The 23,757-nt window shown below is 44.1% G+C and overlaps 1 protein-coding gene across 1 annotated transcript; it reads left to right on the top strand.

Moving 5' to 3' along the window:
* Window positions 1–20,685: 20,685 nt before the first annotated feature.
* LOC147890500 (uncharacterized) lies at window positions 20,686–21,746 on the top strand. Its single transcript, XM_087390835.1, has one exon. It carries the CDS (start codon window positions 20,806–20,808, stop codon window positions 21,436–21,438), a length of 633 nt encoding a protein of 210 aa, XP_087246961.1. The 5' UTR covers window positions 20,686–20,805; the 3' UTR covers window positions 21,439–21,746.
* Window positions 21,747–23,757: the final 2,011 nt, after the last annotated feature.

The raw sequence follows: 23,757 nt of genomic DNA, 5'->3' as shown, positions 1-23,757 counted from the left end.
GTTTGTATGCATGTTCATCTAAGCATAAGGCGGATAAAAATTCTTTAAATGTTTTAATTTTACTTTCTTTAGTGTATGCTCTAGGAATTGGAATATTAATTTCTCCTTTTCAAGATCTTTTGTCTTTATGTCTTTATCAGGTACCAAAATCGTAGTTTCTTTCATTGGCAGTTGAGGAAAATTGAATCTACATTTTGTTATTTATTTTTTTCTACATGTATGCTTGTGATATTGTGTTTGTATATTTTGTATTTCTTCATCGATAAGTTCTCTATTGCATGAGATATACTTGTCTGTGAACTTAATGATTTCATCATTGTTTGATTGGTTGTATGCAAGTGCATTTTTTATCCATAGTAAACCATGTCCATGTCCGCTTCTACGTGATTGGAACTCTGTCACGAAGGAAAAATCTTCAACTTCACCGTATATATGTTTTGTGTGTTTTAGAAGTTCTATAAGTGAAGAAGTTCTGTGTGAGTAGTAACGTGCACATGTAACAGGATCTTGTCTCATTAGTTTATGTATATTATCTTTACTACTATTTTGGTCGTCATTGTCTTTTGCTAGTGTTTGTAGAGCTTGTTGGAGAGGTTCCCAATGGCATTCCCCACTAGTAAACATCACAAAAAATGTAGGTGGACCAAGTTGACGTATCATGGAAAATAGATTCTTTCGCTATTGTTCAAGGTAATCTGGTGATGTACGCAACCGTTGCAGGTCACGATAGCCTATGTCTGATCGTAAGTTTGCTCTTGTTTTAACCTCTCGTGCATAAATGATTCTATTTTTAAATTTTCCTTTTCGAAGCTGGATCCATGATGAACGATGCGATTCGTTGGATCATAACTTTGATCACCAACACTTATCTTTAATTTTGGACTTATCAATGTACAAATTCATTTTTATAGATACTTTTGGACTAGATTTTGGATAAAATTTAAGAAAAAACCCACTCTTCAAAACAAAGATGAAAACATAAAACAAGCAATTTTAAAGAGTTTTTTGAAGTAATCAAATCAAAATTATAAAATTTAACATGCCACAATTTAATATATAAGAAACACTTGCAAACTCTCATTAATAGCTACATCAAAAGACTTAATTTTTCTTAATTATTTACTTAATTTATTATAATTAAAAATAATTTAAATGCATTAATAAATTAATTAATGTATGTCTGTATGTATGGCCCATGCATGACATTAATTTACTATAAGAGTCCTCTAATGTATGTATGTATGTATGGCCCATGTATGACATTAATATACCATAAGAGTAACGGTATGCATGCATATATGAATGTATGTATGTATGTATGTATGTATGTATTCATGTATGTATGGCCCAAGAATGACATTAATTTACCATAAGAGTCCTCTAAAATCTTCAAGATATAATAACGGTATCAATAAACACCCTTTGAGAGTTCAAAAACTCTAAAGTCTCGTAGATATGGTGTCACACACAACGCTACACATGCATGCATGGAACGTACATGTCCTTGGTTCATCAATGGATGGTGGGATCGGTGCAATGCACTTGTCCACATGGCATACGCATGCCCGCAAGGCTTTTAGTTAATCTGTGTCCGTGTGGGATTCACGGTGCGATTGTTGTAATAGAGGGGAGAGCGGGGGAGAGAGAGAAAGGGAGGGAGGTAAGAAAGAGAGGAAAAAAAAGGGAAAAGGGGAGGGGAGGGGAGGGAGAAAGGAAGGAAAGGGAAGGGAAGGAGAAGGGGTAGGGAAGAGGAGAGAGAGAGAGAGAGAGGGGGGGGGAAAGAGAGGAGGGGAAGGGAAGGGCAGGGTGAGGAACGGAGAAAGGAGGGGAGGGAGGAAGGGGAGGGGAGGGGAGGGGAATGGGGATTGGGAGCGCAAGGGATAAGGGGACGAGAGGGGGAAGGGAAGGGGAGAGGTGAGGAAGGGAAGGAGTGGGGAGAGGGACTCCCTAATGCATGCTCTGGCAGCCACGACCGCGGCCGCCAAGCCTAGGCCTAATGCATGCTCTTGGAAGGGGAGGGGTGAGGTGAGGAAAGGAAGGAGAGGGGAGGGGGCTAACATATACATGCTCTCGCGGCCGTGGCCGCCAAGCCCCTGCGCAAAAAAATAATTTATTTATTTTTTTTGCATTAGGGCTTGGTGGCCGTAGCCGCCCAATTGGTGTTTTGGATTCGAAGGGGGAGGGGTGAAGGAAAGAGAGAGGGGAGGAGGAGGGGAGGGAGAAGAGAGAGGGAGCGGGGAGGGGAAGAGAAGAGAGGGAGAGGGGAAAAGAAGAAAAGGGGGAGGGGAGGGAGAAAAGAGAGGGAGAGGGGAAGAAGAGAGAGAGGGGGAGGGAGAAGATAGAGGGAGACGGGAGCGGAAGGGAAGAGAGCGAGGAGAGAGGGAGAGGGGAGAGAGAAGAGGGAAGAGAGGAAGGAGAGGGGATGGGAGGAGAGAAGGGAGAGGGATAGGAAGAAGAGGGGAGAGGAAGGGGAAAGCGAAGGGAGCGGAATGTGGGCTATATATAAGCCACAGAACCCTAAAGTTTTGAATTTCCCTCTCTTTTTCCTCTCTCCCTCTCCCTTCTTAGAATTCGAACGTCTCATTCTCGCTTCTCTCTCTTAAAATTCAAACTTCCCGCTCCTTTCTCCTCTCCCCATTTGAATTCAAAATTTTTAGGGTTTCATGCTTTATATATCACCATTCGCCTCGTGTCTCCCTCCCCTCTCACATTCGCCTTCCCTCTCCCTCCCTTCGCTTTCCCCTCTCTCTCTCCCTTGCCCTCTCTCTCTCTTCTCCCCTCTCGTCCCCTCTTGTCCCTCTCTTCCCTCTTCTTCCTCTCCCCTCTTCCTCTCTCATCTCTCCCTCTCATCCCTTCCACTCGCCTTTCCCTCTCTTTTTTCCCTCCCCTCTGCCTCTTCTTCCTCTCCCCTCTCCCTCTCTTCTCTTCCCCTCCCCGCTCCCTCTCTCTTCTCCCTCCTCTCTCTCTTCCCTTCACCCCTCCCCATTCCAATCCAAAACACCAATTGGGCAACCGCGGTATATAATAATATATATATATTATTTTTATATAATATGTATATAATAATAATTTTTTGTGCGGAGGGGCTTGGCGGCCGCGGCCGCTACTACATGTATTTGTGAACATGTAACTTTTCTCTTTGCCAACAATGTGATTGGAACACGCACGGTCACACAATCGACTGTTTCACGGGTTTTCCAGCTATGGGTCCAGAGCTTGCTCGCCTTGGGGTTGTGAGGTCAGCGATGCTTCAGGTGCTATCTCTTCAACTGCTCATGAGGTTTGTCAAGTCCTACGCTGTGCCCAGCAATTCGAAGGAGATGGCAATTGTTGGGTCACGATAGGTGCTACGTCAAACTCGCCTAATTCTTCCTTGGCATGTTGAGAATTGTGTAAGCATCGATCGAGCAGCTTTTAGATATTCTCTGCCTTGTTGTCGTAATTTGTTGTTGATATAGTCCAAGCCACCAGCAAAGTCGATGTCCATTGTAGTTTGTTGACGGATGGACCAGCAGGGCTCCCGTACCATTTGATAACGAACTTAGCTTCGTAGATCATCTTTGGCTGTTGCAAATTGAGCACACACTCCAAAAAGCATCTCACCATCTCGTTTAGCACTCTCGTACAATGGGATTCCAGTGCAAGAGTTTGATTACAATCTGCAATGGCGTCTGCTACCTTTCCTGTCGCTTGGTATGCTAAAGCTCTGTGAAGGTATCAATCCACAATGAAACCTTCAGGAGTGCCTTTCCTACCATCCACAATTTTGGAGAAATGCCTCACGGATTGGAATTGAGACCCGTCTCCAAGGGGGCTAATGCAGCAGTCCAGCGTCTCGAATGAAACTTGATGTTTCCTACAATCTCGTTAACGAGATCAGACTCGGTGACAATCATGATGTGGCTGAGGAGAAGTTATAATCACGTGTAATTGCTCCCTCTCACACTGCTTTAAAAGATGGGCAGACAAAATTCGCCTTAATTTTGCAACCGAGAAGTACTTGATGATGGGCAGCTTGCCTCCCATACCTGCAAATAAACGCTTCCAATCTAAGTTCAAAAAAGGTGGCTTTGAAAATTTCAGTCCTCCAAACGAGAGCTTAATGATAGATCTTGAATATGCCTACTCATCTGTCGATGGATCAATGAGAACAGCCGTGCCCATGACCAGCCAGCTCGGAGCTGGTAAAGTGAATCTCCATATCGATCTCCTTAGCAATGGTGTCATTTCTCAAACCGTGCCGATCACCTATGCAAGAGCCGAATACCTCTTGCTTTGAGCTCTAGCTCTAGCTAGTCAGGGATGATCTCTAGTAGCTCGGCAATAAAGGACGACAGAATTGTTGTATGTATGACGCTGGACGGGTCAAGCAGATTGGCAGGCTGAGACACAGGAGAAATGTCCATTACATATCCTCCTGGCCTATCTGGTACCTCTCCCACATCCGCTTCTGCAAAACCCTCTGCCTCCACCCAATCCTCCGTCTCCTTCTACCCAGTCTGAGCCCAAGACACCCGTTGCAAAGTGTCATGCGTGCCGTCTCTAGGAGACCGCCGGATTCCTGATCCTCCTCCTGAAACGTCTTTGCAAATTTTCCCTTCCTGGGTAACACGACTAACCTACAGCCCGACTCATTTGCCCTTACGTGATCCACCTCTGCATGCACGTAGCACGACCAGACACGTGGTAGTCTCTGAACGGCCACCGTGGCGATCCACAAGCCCCTCCACCTCCATGCATCAACCCTCAAGACAATCCCGTGAGAAATTCCCTAAGTCAACCATCTCACAAGTGTCCACCCGTGAGCCTTACTCTAACCCACCCACCACCGCCTCTACCCCAGGGTCATAATTGAGTTATTGCCCTCTCCCCAAAGTCACCCCATGAATCCTAATGCCTCTCTCTTTCTTCCAATTAATTCAGAAGGAACTCCTCCTCATGTACCTTCGCCATCGCGCACACGTTCTCTCGGAGATCTATACAACTCCACTGAGCGCCTCGATGCTTTGTTAGCTGAGCATACCTTCTTGCATGAGTATGCCTTTTTCTCTATATCTAAACCATCCACTGTACCCACAACCGATGATCCCATTAGTGTTGCCCAAGCATTAGATGGACCCGATTCTTCCCAATGGTGGGCTGCAATGCAAGCTGAATTCGATTCTCTTGCCTCAAATCACACTTGGTCGGTTGTACCTCTACCGCCCAATCGCACGCCCAATCGCAATACTATTAGTTGCAAATGGATTCTACAAAAAAAAACTTAAACCCAATGGATCCATTGCTCGCTATAAAGCCCGGTTAGTCATGTGTGGATTTAGCCAAGTAGAAGGACTTGATTATACGTATATGACATTCCTCTTATTGGTTCGTCGCTCGAGATCATTCAACAAGCTAAGTCTGAAATCTACATTCGCTATCACTGACCTAGGACCCCTCACATACTTTCTTGGTCTACAAGGAACCTGTGATCGTGACCAAGGCACATTGACATTACACGAGACTAAGTTTTTAGATGAAATACTTCATGAGTTTGGTATCGTCAATATTAAAACGCCACCACACCCATTCTGGTCAAAAGCAAACTATGTTTAGTAGATTTTCCACAATCCGACCGTGATAAACAATCTATATGGCATAGTTTCTATTAGGGAAACTCCATTACCTTGTCACAGGAACACGTGTAGATATCTGTCACAGTATCAATTATCTATCACATTTTATGCACAACCCTAGATATAAACATTGGAAAGCTCTTTTATGTGTAGTCCGTTACTTGAAATTCACAGACAATGTGGGATTTACTTACACTCATAACTCAAATCCTACTCAACTCACCTCTCTTGTTGATTGGTCTAACTCAGATTGGGGGGGAGAAATAGATACTCAGAGATCTACTACTGGGTTTACTTTTGTGCTTGCAAGTGCAGCAATAACATGGCAGTCCAAGAAATAGGTTTCAGTCACTTTATCATCTGGTGAAGCTGAATTCGTAGCTGTGGCATTAGCTACCAAAGAAGGACTTTGGATATAGATGTTACTTGAAGAACTAAAACTTACTTCAAAGATGTCCCTGAAGATATATTGTGATAATTTATCATGCATATATCTAGCAAGCAATTCGAAACATTAGGAAAAGACGAAACATGTAAACCTCAAATATCATTTCATACGGGAAATGATTGAATAACATAAGCTCAAGTTGGATCACACTCCAACAAAGTCTATGTGAGTGGACTTCCTCACAAAGCCACTATCTACATCAAAACATGAATTATGCTGCTTTAATTTAGGACTTAAAAGAATTTAAAAATCATAGAATTAGCATTAAGGGGGTGTATAGGAAATAATGCAAATACATTTATTTATTTGAATCATTGTAAACAAATATGAACAGTTGTGATCCAAAGGACACATTGATTCGTAAAAGAACTATGTATTGGAACATTCATCAATATGACATAGCAGAGATTCTACCGATCTCAGATGTCTATATCCCAATCTTAGTCTCCAATCCCTCTAAAGCATTCAAAAAGATCACGCCTCCGAGAGTCAGTGAAAAGCAGCTGGAGATCCCACACCTTGCAGCCATGCTCCACAAGCACTACCAAAGGATAATCTCGCAAAACTCCATCCCGGGACCTTGGAACGATGCCTCCAACCAACTAGACAATGAATTGGATATCTGCAAGCTACCCCAAAATGGCTGCGAAATTCCAAGCACTAGTCACCCTGTCACCCAGATTCTACCAGATCCTTGCTCAAGAGGTAGCTACAACGCTGGTATCGATATGGAGCAATTTCTTTATCAAAACGAGAAGACCTCCTTTTCCCAAGCCAATGGATGTTGCACGTTTGACGATGATAGATCTCACGACAGTGGCACGATGCCGCTGAAGAGTATTAAGGTCTGTGTCACCTTTTGCTTTACACTCTCCATGAATTAGCCAATAAAGGGTAGCTTTAGTCGAAAATTTTCCAGGTATGGAAGAGATGAGCACACTCCCAATAGAAGCCTGGACATGCTCTTGTATCAAAGAATGGAGCTATTTGGGATCTGGCGTTTTTGCCACTCCACTAACGTGAACGTGCAAGAATTGAAGAAAGTGAAGCGGCCTCCAGAGGACGTCGACCAGCATATGGCAATGGGACGAGGGCAAGAATTGCGTGCTTGCTTCGTGTTCACTGTGATAATTCACTGGCAATTCCTTTCGGTGAAGAGGGTGGAAGTAATTGCCAAAAGATGGCATGTAGGGATGATGTGAGCAACATCTCGACAATGCAAGGAAGATGATTCTGAAGCAAGTAGCTATGGCGGGATGAATTCGTGGGGAACCAGAGTGTAGATGAGAAGTGAAGACGATCATGAGTAAGAGGATCATCGATGCACAGAAGACCATGAAGTAAGACATCAAGATTGTGTCACCACAAATCTGGTAGTGAGTTCAAGCCATTCAACAACAAGAGATCCACACATCGTTTCTGGATGCGAGCTCTTACCTTAAGTAAGAACGGAGCAATGACTTCCACAAAAGACGAGGGAGACAACCAACAAAAAGAAAAACAATAGACATACACGAATACACAGAGAAAGCGAAAGAGAGAGAGAGAATGGAAAGAACACTAACTCTCTATGCAGACTGAAATTGATGGGCAAAGTCCTTCAAATGCAGGCGAACAAAGACGATTTCGTGACGTAAACTGACAGGCAAAGTCCTTCATATGCAGCAGAACAAAGACGATATCATGAACTAGACTCAAATCCACGGGCAAAGTCGAGAAGCTATGAAAAGAGAGTTCTGGTTTATCTTCTTGCAAGTCGAAATTAGAAATTTCTTTTACAAAGCGAGGAAAAGAGATGTTATCCCCGCTTTAGACACTTGGAACCTCACCTAGTTGCTATAGCCTGTGCTAATAAAGTTGAGAGAGTATGTCCCCCCTTACACCACCTACTACAAAAGTGAAACAAGGTGAAGCTCCTTCATCATAGTTCCTTGAAGAAATTTCAATGTCCGAGCTTGAATACACCGAAGCAATACGCAACAAAATTTCACAACCCACCACCTTGAAAAGGCAACCAAAGGATGTAAATACAAACAACTTTAACCCTGCTCTTTCAAAGCTTTGGGACGCAAACACAGACGTACAGTTTGTCCTAAACCCTCATGGAGTAGCATCATACTGTACATCATACATTACCAAGGTTGACAAAGAAACAAACAATGCAGTAAAGAAAGCAATAATAGAGAGCTTCAAGCATAGTGACCTCGCGAACGAGCGCATTCGAAGAATCAAAAATGCAATATTAAACACCCAACACATCACTGCCCAACAAGCAGCCTATCTTTTCCTTTCACTACCACTCTCAACTACAACGAGAGAGTTCTTGTACATTAACACTAGTAGCCCCGAACAAAGAACTATGCTACTAAAACGACGCGCACAACTTGAGCAGCTCCATCCAGACAGCACAAACGTTTTCTTCGATGACATAATCCAAGTACAAAGACCGATAAGAAGGACTCGATGACACTTGTCTCGCTGCATTTGCAAGCCAATATACAATAACCAAAAAAAGAAATAATTAGATTCAACAACTACAACGTTTTGAAAGACCCAGAGAACCACTACAGGGAACAATGCTTACTATACCTCCCATTCAATGCCCATGAGCACTCAAAAATTGAGGAGTACAAAACTTGGAAAGATGTTTACGAAGACAACAAATGCATAATCAAAAATAACCGCAGCATGTTCCAGAAACTTTTGCCTCAAAATGCACGCTCCGATAGCAACAACACCGCAGAGGTTTGTGCAAGCACAAGATTCACCTGAGAAATTTGATCTCGAAAACGAACCAAGGATGCAACAAGCAACAAAGCAACAAAGCAATAAGCAACAAGCAACAAGCAACAAAGCCCAACCTACACATCCAACAACTCCAACAGCAAAATTCAACAAATGAAACGTATCTCTTCTCTACTAGCTGAATAGCTTTGTTGGCCATGCATAAGTTGAAGTAAGGAAGCCTCTTTGTGCATGTCCCATGCTTGGTACGTATGCTTCTCCTTGTTGTTTAGCATTGGTAGAATTGTAGGTGGTGTTGTTACCTCGTTAAGTAGGAGCAAGCATGTCCTTTTCTTTCGTGTTCCTTAAACTTTCATAGAAGTAGTTAGTGACTATCCGTTGTAGGTAAAGACTGTGAAAGAGCGTGTTGTTTCGCCATGCAGCCTCACAAAGTAGTTGTACAATGCAAAGTAAAAAGTGGCAAATTGTTTTGCTTGAGTTGTGCTGACAAGGTTATTGCTAAGTTGGGAACTATAGCTTGCTAAGTCTGCTCGTCGAGAAGGTAATGCAGAGAAATCTTATTGGACTATGTTGGCTAATGTTGCGTGCTGAATGGCTGGGTAGAAGCTGTGAAGGCAGGCCAATGCGTTTGTGTTTTGTGGACATTGTGCAAGAAAGTCTAGGTTCCAATCAATTTTCTCAGACGCAATGTCAATGTTTAAATCCATTTGTTTCCAAAGAACTTGTTAATAGCCAGTGCGAGCTACAAACGTTTTGGTTACCTGTACAAGTTTTTTAATTTTTTATTATATTTAACAATATGTAGATTTGTATAAAGCGTAGTCTCTGCATCCTTTGGAAAGAGCTATGTATAGTGCAGTAAGACTAATCTAGGGCAAGCAAGGAATCAAAACAAGCCAAGCAAGCGTATGTACATAGCGATGCGAACTACGTACTGCATCCTAGCTAAGTAGCCTTTGCAAAGTTTGTCACATAGCCCAAACTGTTGACTGTGAACTCGCCTGCTGGGTGTTTGTCTGCCAACATCGACCTTGTTGCAACAACACTCCGCTTATGAAATTCTAGGAATGGACAATGCAAACTCAGGACCTTGTCTACATGTGTGCCACGAAGCTGCAGGGCCACTCGATTACCGTCGCGCAACAAACAAGGTACTTGTAGAATTGTTTGGATGCTGTCACAGTTGTAGCAATACGGCCTAGCAAGGTCTCAGCTGTGACTCGCACTCCTCTGCAAGCATCGCAATGGTACTCCACCAACATATTATTCAGGCCTATGAAATGGAGCACACCAACGACCTGCAAAGAATAAAAAATGATGTAGTTATATCTAGAGGCAGCTAGAAAGATATGTGGGATCGTTGCAAGGGTAATGATGTACCTTCTTTCCGTATCCTAATTGCGAGACTTGCTAGGTAAACGCATTTTCCAGAGTCGTTCATAGGTTGCCTTGTGGAATGGTCCCAAGAATGGTAAAGTCGAACACTCCTCGCTTTAAGACAGAAGGGCCTTCTGCCCTGATAAAGTCATCTACTTGCAATGCATCGCAGAACTGAAGTACAAACGCATGCGGAATATGCAAAGTAGTTGTTTGGTCACACTCTTGGTCTGTTAGATTGACTCGCATGAAGACAGGGTATGTAGCATCCTTTGCTTTAAATGTCCCATACTTTGCGAGGACTTTGCCCTCAAAAGCAAAACGATGTGGGACGTACTCTGACAATGCGTGTATCAACAAAATCGGCAAGCTGTTTGCGTTGTTGTAGAGTGCAGGTGCTGGCACAATGGCTTGGTTGTTCTCATGTTGCACTTCCTTGGTGTGTATGACTTGCCTTGTGGCACTGGACATGGCATCACGAATGCGCTCTTGCTGGCTTGGTCTTGAGGTTGATGTAGCTGGTGGCAAGAAAGGGACTTAGCAAACTGATTATGTTGTTTTTTAATTGCTTCTTCTTGTTCGAAGATTTTGCAAGCTATCTAACTCTTGTGAAAGAGAAATCTGGGTGAGATCGTCTTATTTATGTTTTGCTTTTTCTACTCAACAAGAACTATAGCAAAATCAATTGTTGCTGGTGCATAGAGTGAAATTTATTGCGCTTTACGGATTTGCAAACATTGATTAATAAATCGATTTTCGAAACTGTTTCCAAAAAAACGCTAAGTTTGATAGGACAAGCGATAGCTTTATGTTTTTAGCAAGGATGTTGAATCCATAGAGGAGTTTAAAAAAAGATCTCTTACGAAAACAAACTTTAGGACATTGCTAAAAATTCAAGCGTCACTAGTTTTTGAATTTGTATCCTCCTTAGTTGTGGGTGGTGCTATTTCTATCTCTATTTTGCACTTTGAAAAGGTATTGCATCCTCTGCGACGAAGCACACTATGCACTGGATAATCGAAAAACAAGTAAGTGTAGAAGTAAGACTAGGAATTTAATTGAACCAAAATGAAACCCAAAGCCTCAGCTTCATCGCAAACTTGTTTAGCAGCAGTATGGAAAGCCGTTTTCAAAGTCTTCTTCACTCGCTTGTTTGCGCCCGGATTCTTAGCAACACCCATCTCTCTTGGTCGCTCCTTAGTTGGTGCTAGTACTAAAGGCAAACTTAGAGTTGATGCAGGAGTTGGAGTTGGCGAGCATGTTTTAATTATGCATGTCCCAGAGGCAGACACGAACCCTTGCCTTACGAGCGCTCGGACTACGTTTGTCATCGGAGGACCTAGATCTAGAAGAACCCATACGTCTTGTTTAAGAATCCTACATCCAAAAGAGGAGAATAGCATGGGACAGATTGTACGCTAAAGCAACACAACACTATGAGAAAGCAAGGTGATAGTATTCTGATACCCTCGTTGTGACGCTTTAGTTGCAGATTTTCTTCGGCTCCGTGTTCTTTTTCTATGTAGTCAAGCCAAGAACAAAGTTATCACCGTCCTTTCTTAGCACAGTTTCTTATATAAAAGCTCGGATTATCAAAGGTGGTTGCGAAAGATCAAAGCTACAAAGTGGAGCACAAGCCAGGAAATGAATCAATAGCATACGAATTAAACTAGCAGCAGGACAGGGAGACAAGATCTAGCATCAGCAGTAGCAACAACAACAAAAGAAAAATAAAAATAAACTAGAAGGAAAACAACTATGGCAATTGGCGACAATGCAAAACGTCAGAAGAGAACAGAGAGAAGGCAAATACAAATGAAGGTAAAACGCAACCGTGGCAGCTATTAGTAGAAAACGAGCACTGCAGCGATAGAGAGTCATGCAGGAGGAATATACCAAGAGGCCGACTTCAGTGAGAGAGAGCGCTCAAAGAAACACAGAGAGAGCGTCTAAGCAGAATGGAGAATGAGACGGCTGAGCAGGGGATAGGCACAGTTCGATTGAAGGCAGAGAGAGTCGTAGAGCAGAAATCCATCAAAACCTGCAACAGCTTCGACATCCACGATTTTTAGGCCATGTTGTCATAGATTGTGTTTGCCACGTTGTTGTTTCTCTGCTTCGTCACTCAGACCAGAATGAGCATCGTCAGCATAGACACTCTTGTTCTCTGCCATGCTCATAAGGCCTAAAATGAAACACATTGTCAGTGGTTTGAAACGGAGGAAGATAAAAATTTGGAAATGAGAATCAAAATTCGCAAACAGCAAGAAAACAACTCAACCTTTCTGGAAAGTGCCACTACTAGTGTCCATAGAATCCCAGGATAGTTGTGCTTCGTCTCCAGCACAGAGAGGAGGTATGTTTGCCATATAAAACAGATGATTTGCAAAGCAAAAAATGACGAACAGAAGAAAAGCGAGACCCAGAGGCGGTTTTATAAACGGAGAAGCACTGGCTCGATTTAGGAAGAGCATGGCACGACATACTACCCTCGCTCGAGGGTTTGCTATCGTGTGCCTAGACACAGAAGCATCTAGAAACAGGTTAGGCCCAAAACACGGTGGCTACCATGGATCCATGCACGTTCAATTAATTACATTCACAATAAAAAGAGGCAAAAGCTCAATAATCAAACATTACGATCCATGAAATATGCCGGGAGACCAAGTATTCTATGTTTGTTCGTGTACAAATCAGAAGGTGCAAGCCTGAGGTTGATTAGAACAAAAAAGCACGATAAAAATTCAGGACGAAGCAGTCTTCGTCTCTTGTGCTTGCGGTACTGATAGGATCAAGGCCCTGCGTAAAAAGTCTGCTGATCAACGTCGACAGTATTCCGCAGATACATCTTTGAAGAGTCATCCTGTTGACGGTTGGGATTGATCACACCTCTTGACATCACGGTGTGTTTATTGTAATCAGACGGAGCTAGGTCTTATTGTGCAGTAAAGGAATGCAAGCTAGTCTATATGCTATAAGTTATACAAGCATGAATGCATCTATCCTGGATCAAGTTCACATTTATCATTGTTCGACGCTTGTGGATTGGCTGCATGTTTGGCTGAAGTGGATCCTCCAAGAGTACCAACTTCTAGTTTTCTTAGAGGCTTGAAAGCTTTGAACCTCTGATTACTGAAGAGGTTTGTCTGCTGCACCAAATCCACTTTGCTGTCCAGCTTCTTGATGTGACCAAGAGTGGCATCTTTGGCATCAGCTCTCGACTCCTTGGGATGGCATCCTTCTTGCAATATGGATACGTCTTCCGAGGTCTTCGAGTAGCCAAATGAGAAAAATTCTGCATGTGTGAAACTTATAGAACCATCTTCCCATTCACACAATGTGAACATCATAGTCTTTGGATTTATCCTTTTCCAAGTATCATGGCCTCCTTTTTTTAATCAATTGTTGAGACAGTGATCCGCTCAAACTATCTGAGAGACCACAATTTTTAGGAGCTTGATTTGAGATGCGATTAGGATATTCACCTGCATGTATTGCAACGTCACTGATCTAGGAGTCCGACGTTAGTTGGATGTCCATTTCAGTCAGCAACCAGTCGGCTCCAATCTTCATAAAATTAGACCTCTGCATCTGGTAGAGATTGCGACTTGGGTCTACTTCATTGCAATCACATATTGCATCATCTGCATATTGATCTCCTCCACCTATGCCATCTCGTGGTTCATTGCCATCTACTGGATTCAACTTGTCTCCTTCATCCCTATTGCTGCTGTTGGTTACCATTTGCAGATGCCGTATGCTAGGATCAATGAAGCATTTAAGGAGGCGAACAATTGCAAGATCAGCCTTCATCTTTACACGAGGTCGAGGAAACTTGCATGCCGTGCGCTTCATTTTCACACGAGGACGAGGACATAGCTGCAACCGTGATTCAAATGGTTGGAACATGAAGATTGAGAGTACAAGCACGAGAATACCCTTACCATCGAAACCTCCTTGCGCATGAAAGTGGACAGATACAAAGGGCATTAGCGCTTGTAGAATCCCATTGTGTTGAAGTGTGTTGTTGAAGATGTGCCCAGACTCTCTTTATGCTTGCTGCCGGATTGGCTTTGGGTTGGATCTTCATCTTCACGATTAGAGGATCGCTCTTGCTGCAGATCGTGGCCAGAATCAGGGAATCGGGACTCACTGTTGAGAATTATTATGCTTGCTGTCGGCTTCGCTTTGGCTCGGATCTTCATCTTCAGGATTTTTGCCTTGGTTGAGCAGTCTTGCGATATATGCCTCAGTGTTGCACGGCTCAGAGGATCGCTCTTGCTGCAGATCGTGGCCGGAATCAGGGAATTGGGTCTCAACGATAGCAGAAAGAGAGAGAGAGAGAGAGAGAGAGAGAGAGAGAGAGGAAGGCGAGAGGAACCCCAACTGCATGGCTGCTGCGAGCGAACATGAACGCTATGAACAAACGAAGGAGAGAGTAAACACCATGCAATTCACCAGGTGGAAAATACCCATTGGCCGCAACACCACTGGATCGTGAACCACGCATAGAACAATTTGCCAATCAACAACACGCTAACAAACATGCATAATTTTTAAAATACCATAATTTCGCTTCTCCAAGTCGTTGCCTTAACTTAGGCCCCCCCAAAAGTTCAACCCCTCCCAAAAGTTGAAGAAAAACAAGTCAGGCTAGCGTACCGTAGACAGGTAGAGGGCTGTCAAATCGAACGAAGCATCTGCGGGGGAAGATGCTTCTGAAATAGCAGAACCGTTGTCCCCGATTAGTGAAGAGAAGGGGGGTGCCTTGGGTAGCGAGAACGGTGGGATTCGTGTGGTGCAGGCTCACGAGGAGTCCGTGGATGGAGAGAGAGACCAGCCCTCATTTGCCGATATTCTTGCCAAGAAGCTTTCCAGTGGCTTTTCGCCGTTGGATGATGAAGAAGCCAGGAAGTTGGTCCTCGCAGAGGCGAATAGGTCTCAGGAGATTGCTCATAAGCCATGGTTTGAAGAGGGGAAGAGACATGCAGTGGTTTGCAAACTTGAACTGGATGCAGTCGAGCTGGTGCATTTGGCGAAAGGTGGAGTATACTTCTTTTTCATCGAGCGAGTCCTGTCGTTCAGGGAGCTTGAGGAGCTTCTCTCTTTCGAGTGCGACATCCCCCCCCTTGGATTCTCAGCCAGGTTCATGGGGAAAGGCTTCTTTCTCATCAGATTTGACTCTGAGGCTCTACAAGATGAAGTGGTGGGCAGGACATTTGTGTTCACTGGGGCGACTGTGCTTGTCATTCCTTGGAGCCCTCAATTGAGTGTGGACGAGTTCCTGTTCCACAAGTGTCCGATGTGGATTGACCTCGGATTTACTTCCCCAGTCTGCCTGCAATGTTCGCGGACTCTATGGAATAGATTGCCTCTTCTCTGGGGCGGGTCTTGTTGGTGCCTCCTCCGTCAAAGTCTCGTCGAAGACATGCATGGATTCTTTGGGATCGAAGCGTGGAAGCCCCTGATTCCATGGATGTGGAGATGGGCGAAGCATCAATCTTCTCTATCCATGTCCATTTTGGACCCTTCCTCGACGCTTGTTTCATGTGCAGAAGCACATCCCACTTTGCTAGGAACTATCCTAGGCGTGCAGCAAATGTGCGTCTGGTGTAGGGACCAACAGAAACTCCAAACGAGGGTCAGGGTGCACTTGAAGGTGATAACCTCAACTCGTCCAAAGAAAGTTCGGCTACAGCAGCGAAGGCCCACGAGGCTACGCCACTCAAAGGTTAGTAGGGGGGGTGGAAGGTGGTTGGAAAGAAGGGGAAAGCCAAGGCAACTATGCTTGAAGAGACGACGGAGGTCGCTGGCGGTTCGAAATGCACCCTTCCCCGCTCGATGAGTATCTCAGAAAAGGATGCAACGAACCTTAAACATGGCATTTTGGTTCCCGTCAGTGTGGTGGACGCATCTTAGGCAGAGTCATTGCCGGTTGAGGTTGTTGTACTAGGAGAGTCTCTGCGGAGTGAGGGGGTCGATGATGATATGCCCGATGCTAGTGGTCGGAAAAGATTCTTGGAAGTTCAAGCCTTGGGAAAGGCTATTCTGGGTGCTATTGAGCAAGGTAAACAGATGCAAGGAAACATGTCGGTTTCTAAGAGGCTTAAAGATGTGGCAAGGGGCTCTATTCAGGGCAAGGAGAATCGCTTTCGCTTCCTCAGGAGGCGTGACCGTTTTTTAATGCCTGGAAGGGATGAAATTAGCTGTATTTCTATCTTAACATATTAGAGGGGGTTGTAGTGCATGAAAACAACGGGCTTGTGTAGCTTAGCTGAGAAGAGTAAAGGCAGATGTGATTCTGCTACAGGAAGTGAAGTGTGGAGAGCTCGATGCATTCTTGTTTATGCTTGGCAAGCTAGGTTTTTTGGTTCTAGTGAACGCTCCTTATAGGGGGAAAGGAGGGGTTGCCATCCTAGCGAAGAGGCATTTTATCCTTCAAGAATCATTTCGGGATGCTTTAGGCTAGTTTCTAACTGCCCAGCTCAATATTAATGGGTTCAGCTTTGGAGTAGTTAGAATATATGCCTCGTCTCTGCATTCAGAGAGGTCTTCCTACTGGAATTTGCTTAAATTAAGCTTGGTGGGGGACAAATGGCTGCTTGCCGGTGACTGGAACTTTATTGAAGCTCTGGAGGATAGGTCTCATGTGTCTAGCAATGCCTCCATGGGAATCTCTGATGGCTGAGAAGAGTTGTGCATTTCCTATGGGCTCACGGACTGCATTGAGATAGACCCAGTGGGCCTACAAGGGCATTTGTGGACAAATTGTTGCAAAGGAGATGAGTTTAGGTCAACCAGATTAGATCGGTTTTATGTGTCAAGGGAAGGTTGGTAGATGAGAGATCCCATGAAGGGTGAAGTTTTAGCTAATTCTGCAATCTCATATCATTAGCCTGATCTATGGAAGTTGCCTTTTTGTCCTCAGTTGGCAGATCATTTGATATCCCCTTTAAGCTGTGTACTCGATATCTAGAATCGCCCAGGTTCAGAGAGGTGGTTCGGAATGCCTGGGTGTCTACAAGGGCGAATAGGGATGAGCCTTGTAACTGATGGGATGCCTGTATTAGAAGTGTAATGAGAGAGGCCAAAGCTTGGGACAAAGCCGTTAGATTACATAAAGGGAAACTTTGCGACCTGGTTTCCATTTTGGCCTCGCTAAGTGAGGCACTGAAGTTGGATCCCCAAGACCATATTTTGGTTAATATCTTTTCTCAGCTTAGAGAGGCAATTCAGCTTAGGGAATTTGAGGATGTTGACCTTGCAAGGACTAAGAGCAGACAAACATGGTTAATCTTGGGAGATTGCCCCTCTAGATTCTTATTCCAAGATGTGCAACAGAAGAATGAGTGAGAATGATTGATCGGGTCATGGACGCATGGTGAAGTTATAAAGGAGTATTGGCACATTGCAGGGATATATTTAGAGAGCACTTTTGTAAATTAGTGGCCAGCAGCCCGCGCAGAATCAGGAGTTTTGGGCTGCCTTGGAGGAGTCTTTGGCTAGAGTTGAAAGTAGGATTTCTGAGGCACAGCAGACCATGCTAGATAAGTAGTTTTCTATTTAGGAACTGTGGGAGGCATTGAAATCAATGAAGAAGGAAAAGTCTCGTAGGCCAGATGGACTTCCTTAGAAAACAGGGTAAAGAAAAGCGATTGTAGGACGATCGACCAGCGAGGAACTACTTAAAGAAATGACAGAGATATGGAAACAAAGATTGAAAGGCAAAATGTGGCATGCATATGTCACTGGTGACTTTTTCAATAGAACATAAAACTATGTCGCCCTTTCTCTTAGACCTCGAAAAGGCAAAGTAGAGGACCTATAATGGTAGCCATTGCTTGCCAAACCACCAAACCTCCATCTCCATGATTTCGCAACTACTGGTTGCCATAGAAACATGATATTTGATTCATAAAGCTTCAAGTACTAATTTTCCCACTTCGGTGCTTTTGTCCACAGGCTGTGCTTTCGTAACAAAGACTAAAATGTGAGTAAACTCAGGCACAGATAAAAACTCCTCTACGAAAATGAAGCCTTTTCCATTGCGATCAAGTTGACAAAACCTTTCATATAAGGACACAATTTACTACTAGGGGACTACAAAGCCAAAAACGCTCAGTGAACAGGAAAGAGTGATGATATTGTGCTTAGTCACAGTAAAAAGTAGATACTTACACAATCCACTGCTATGCTCCTGAACATCTTCAACGTCGTAATGAGTAAGAATAGAGGTAGCGTTGCCCATCCTTTTGGTTCAACAAAGCACCAACAACAAAAAGGAAATGAGGCATAAAGGGCAGAAGGACCTCCTAACACCAAAACATATTGCAGTGGATTATTTAGAGTTTTCTCTATTGCGATAGTCACACCACAAGGAGCCAATGCCCACACCGAATACAAGAGCGCACAAATTGGTGGCAAATTGAGAGTTGGTGGTGCAAGTTGACTTGGGGTTTGGACCTAGGAACAAAGACATTAATTTTTCATTCATTGTCGTTATGTATGCGGTTGGGAAAAGCAAATCAATGCTCACCTTCTTGCCCCCTAGCGACAACCTAGACAAGAAGTCGAACTGCCTTGACTGTCAGGATGGCACCCCAAATGTCCTTCAAGTTGACTCACAGTCCATCAACCACACCAAAATTGCCTTGATCTGCCAACCACCAACCCCACACTTTGAGTTTCTCTAACAGCCTGCCATCGCTGCCTCTGAAGTAGGAGAATGGCGTTCCGGTCTGATTGGACCCAATTCGGTGGATTGATGCATAGAAGGCCATGAACTTAGTTCTTGCACAACGTCAACAATCACGGATGAGAAAGAACCATGGCAGCAATAAAACTACGGGTTGCAAAATCTTCAGAGAAAGATGGTTACGAACGGAGAAAGTGCTCGATCTGACTGTCTATCTATTCGGTGCTCCATATAGACTATAGGAGGGGGAGGTCGCTTGATGTGCTTTTTCTTGAGTTTGAGAATCTAGAAGCTACAGCTACTGCCGACATTATTTGAATGAATTTCATTGCACAATAGATGCACAGTCGAGATGTTGAAGCGAGAATGATCCTGTAGCAATAGAAAAGGGTAAATGATGATGGTGCTTGTGACTACTAACTCATAATTGAAGCTGAATCCTACTATTTTATCAAATGATTAAGGAAAAAAGAGAATGAGTAAAATAGTGGACATGAGACGCGACTCAGGGTCCGTTAGGACTCGATCCTCCCTGCAAATGTAAAGGGTGGTGATTTATTATTGATTTTGTGATGTCCATATTTTGGAAGTTGAAGTCCAACAAATACATGAATAAGGCGATACAATAACTGATCCTCGTTGCAGTTTTTAAATATTGACACATGGACTACAACCATATGAATAAAGGTGTGGTCATCCTTCAATCCTTGCTCCCTCGCATTGATAACATGCATTAAATGAGAGGAATGTTGTAAGAATTCAGATTGAAAACAAGAAATTTTGAATGGACCAGTAATTGAAAATACTTATATTATAATATATAATATATAATTATTATAACCACACAGTGTGTGGGCGGGATGGCGGCATGCTTCCTTCCCCAAAGAGTTATAATATGAGGGAACGGGCCCTTCCCTGGGTACCGAGATAATGCTGAGAAGTTAAACGTCGAGAATATTAGCGTCGAAGATAAGTCTTGCGAATGGATAAGAATCTGGCATATTACTTGAACGTCAATAGTCGTAATCGTAGTCGAATGCTGAGAGACAATATTTGAAAAAGTTGCCAATGTGACCTTGAGACGATTTGTGTGTGTCCTTGGGCGGGATGATTCTAACATTCTCAGATCGTTTAGTAGACTGTGGACAATACAAAAAGACAACTATCATTAGAGGATGTCCGAAGTAAAGCACGTAACATTCTCACTCTCAACTTAGCCAGCGCTATGTGCCTCTCCAACCTCGAGAAAATGGGAGTTTTGATCACTGTAGTAAGTTGAGCTTTTAGGCTTGTGAGAGTAGAGCATAAGACCATCGCGAGGCTCTCGAAAGCTTCACATGCCAATAAGCCCAAACTTGCAAATCAAGTAGACCATCTCTTCAAATCGAATGGGTTTGAAACATTTATATAGTCTTTTAATTGTGAAAAGCACCTATATGCTTTTAGTGCTTTAGTCAAAAGCTTAGCTTTTACATCAAACGAAATCAAGGGCATAAGATGAAACCAGATCAAGGGCTTAGATTCATGACACGTGGCTCAAGGGGGTGTGAGAAAACCCAAACATCTCCCTAGGCTGCTGCCATAACTAGACATGCTTTTGTGCAAAAAAAAGGGGAGTTCACTCACCACAAATAGAGCTCATGAATTGTAAAAATTTCCAAAGAAATTACGAATAATCACAAAACTTTGCCCAACTAGATCCTCAAGGGATGTCTCTTGAGCCTTGCTAAATGTCTCTACGAGAGAGAGCGCTAAGAAAGGTTGCTGAATTGGAATGCGTGTGGGAGATAAAAGGAAAGGTCGTGGGGGGACGCGGTTCCAACAATTCTTTAAAGGCGTTGGAGAAAGGCCGTGAGGGTTTTCATTCCGCATTCGTGTTCGTTCATCTCCCCCAACCTCTCAAAGCTCGGTTTTGCTTGCTTGCCATGGAGGATCGTGGTTTCTCCGACCTGCTGTCCTCTGCTTCTTCCCTTCTTTCTTCCCAATCCCACTCCCACTCCCACTCCCAATCCCCTTCCTCTTCCTCCTCCCATCCCCCCACTCTCTCCCAAAATGACCTCTTGGAGAGCGCCAAGATCCTCATGGACGCTGCTAAAACCAAACTCCACAAAGGTAACTCCGATCCCTCCCCCGATCTCGACTTGGGTCGCCTCGCTGGCGCCGCAGGTACCCTTGTCGGCGCTGCTGCCCACTACGGCAAGCTCGAGGAGACTTCCTATGGGACGTATGCCCACAAGGTTGAGGAATATCTCCATTCCTATGAATTGAAGCATGGTCACCCCAATTCTGGAGCCGCTGCCCCCTCCGCGCCTCCTCAGTCTGCAAATGTGTCTGGCCACGCCCCAGAGTACGCTGCTTCTCAGCAGGGCCACAGCCGGGCATCAGCGCCTCAAGGATATCCTGAGGTCTATCCTTCACGAGGATGCCCAGAGGAAGAGCAGGGCTACTCTCAAGGATATTCTCAAACTTACACAGAGACGCATCGAGGGTATAGAGCAGCAGAAGCGCAACGATACCCTCAAGGGTATCCCCCCCAAGGATATCCAGCATACGAGTAGTAGACCGACATGGGACAGCTAAAGTTCCAGGCTTGGAGTTGCGCGATCAGCTGTTAATAAATGGTTTTGAGTTAGAACTGATGCTTTGGTACGCCGTCCCTTGTAATTGTTGACTATAGCACTTTGGAAGTGTAGTCGTTAAGAGGCAAGTTCCTGTCCAGACGTTATGTCTATATTATGAAGCGAAGGACAGTTTAGTAGTGCGCATGTTTCGTGGAGAATCTTGGGTGAATAAGAAGCTGCTTATTGTGGATGTTGTATTCGCAGGATGCATATAATCATTGCTCTTTCTTTTTCTTTCATCCTAATAGAGTAAGTGCCAGATCAGATCCTTTAGAGCTTTCGCTTCAATTTTACGGAGTGTTCTGGGTTATTTTTCCGAGCACTTGACCATTAGTTTCAATCTGCAATTTTTTTTTGGTATGCTTGCGAGTCAGCCCGGTATACACGATCCTCACTGTACACTTCTGGCTCTTGTGTTATTCGTGACAACTTGGATTTAACGATGTTTAGTGCTTTCTGTATTTTGAAACAATTATGTGTGACAACTTGGATTTAACTATTGAAGTCTTTGACAGCCCATCAAAGGTTCAATCTACTATATTACATCTTTGGATATGAGGATGACGAAGACCTGACTTACATACTCAAACCGGCCTTCAGTTAACTAAAGGGCAGTAAACTGTATCTACCTTAGCAGCCACACTATTTACAGCCACATTGCATCATTTTCAGCCACTCCCTTCCATTAACAGCCACTTTCCTCATTTCCAGCCACTTCCATTAATTAAATCTCACTTAGAAACAACCTTTAAAATCATTGAAAGGGAGGCTAGAGTGCCCCTGCTCAAAAAACGAATGCAAGAGACGCAGATTGGCCCCAAATACTTTGGCGCCCCTTTCGGTATTTCTTTAGTTCTTCTGACAATGGAAAATTGCTTTTACAACAAGGGCTCACTCCCTTGCACTCTACTTCACTGGCAAATCTACTGTCCAAGCCAATTCCTGGCTTCAAACTGCATGTAATCCCTAGTCCACACTAGAACCCATTTGCCGAGGCAAGGCTAAGGCATTTCCCTTTGTTTGTGTCCACTGCAAAGCTTTCCACGCATCCAGCTTGCTCCAAAGGGTTTGGTAGTCCCACAAGCCAATGTCTAGTCTCTGAGGGCAACATTGCATCAACACATATATCAAACTGCACACGTGACCTCAAAACAGGAAGAAATCCACACTCTGCCCCTCTTGCACCAATCTAGGCACACCCTCTGTTATTGGGTGTCTGTCAACAGCCTGAATGGCCAAGGGGAAAACTTCGAACAACAAAAAGTAACAACAAGCTTCTGAAAATGACAAATCAAATGAGGGTCAGAACGATCGTCCCCACTGCCCTTGGAAGGAGGGGCGAGCTCTACCCTCACACCTATCCCCTGTCCAGGCCCCCAACAATGCACAGTGCCCCTCAAATCATGAGCAATTGAAGAAGGATTCACCTCCAAAGGGTAGTAGATCCGTAGTGCAAAGGCTAGTAGAAGAAATGGGCAGCTAGTAGAGTGAAAGAGAGAAAAGCTGTGGAACCAGAGTGGGAGAAAGAGAGCAAGCGGATCATGGGCAGGATAGGAAAGCAAACAGCTAGTAATGAGCGTCAATGTATGTGCAAGTGGATCATACAACCAATAAGATCTGCCTTGGTATATGGGCAGCTGACCCGTACAGCCTCAAATCACGTGCAGCTGGTCCGTAGCTGGAGCCTAGGCTGTCTTCTAGGGCAGCAAGGTGCTGAGGTCTTTGGATGGAGAGTCTACATACGCTCGAGGTGGAGCACGCGGGCTCAATGATCTAGAGATATCCGGCAGATAGTAGGAGTACCTTGTGGTAAGGTCAGAGGACCACATCGCAGTGGGACTCTGGATCTATCTTTTGTATTGTGTCCATAGCTTTGGATGTAAATGTATTTCAGTTGGTGGTTTCTATATCTGGCTAGATCATTGTCTATTTATCTGCTTGAAGCACATAAAGTTAAGAAGTTTGTTATTCCATCCACTACACACACTGTGTGAGCTCTTGGGCTATTCTATCAGTCTTTCGTTGTGCGTATCCTCTGTTGGTCGATTTCTAACAGGAAGGTCACGTAATGTACGGATTTTCTCAGCTTCTCGGTGATCATGTATGGCGATTATCTCCCCCTCTCCCTCTCGTGAAGATTGCATGCATTTTGGGGGTCTTTTCGCACCAACCGTACGGGCTGTACTGACGGCAGTACAGATCGTATGCACTCTTTGCTTGGTTGTACGGATTGCTGTGACACATCTCAAGGAGTTT

Source organism: Dipteris shenzhenensis, chromosome 19 (assembly GCF_047967505.1).
Source record: "Dipteris shenzhenensis isolate YYH24624 ecotype China chromosome 19, Dip_SZ_1.0, whole genome shotgun sequence".
Lineage (NCBI taxonomy): Eukaryota > Viridiplantae > Streptophyta > Polypodiopsida > Gleicheniales > Dipteridaceae > Dipteris > Dipteris shenzhenensis.
The sequence above is the reverse complement of the archived record's forward strand: the minus strand, read 5'-3'. Positions and strand labels throughout refer to the sequence as shown.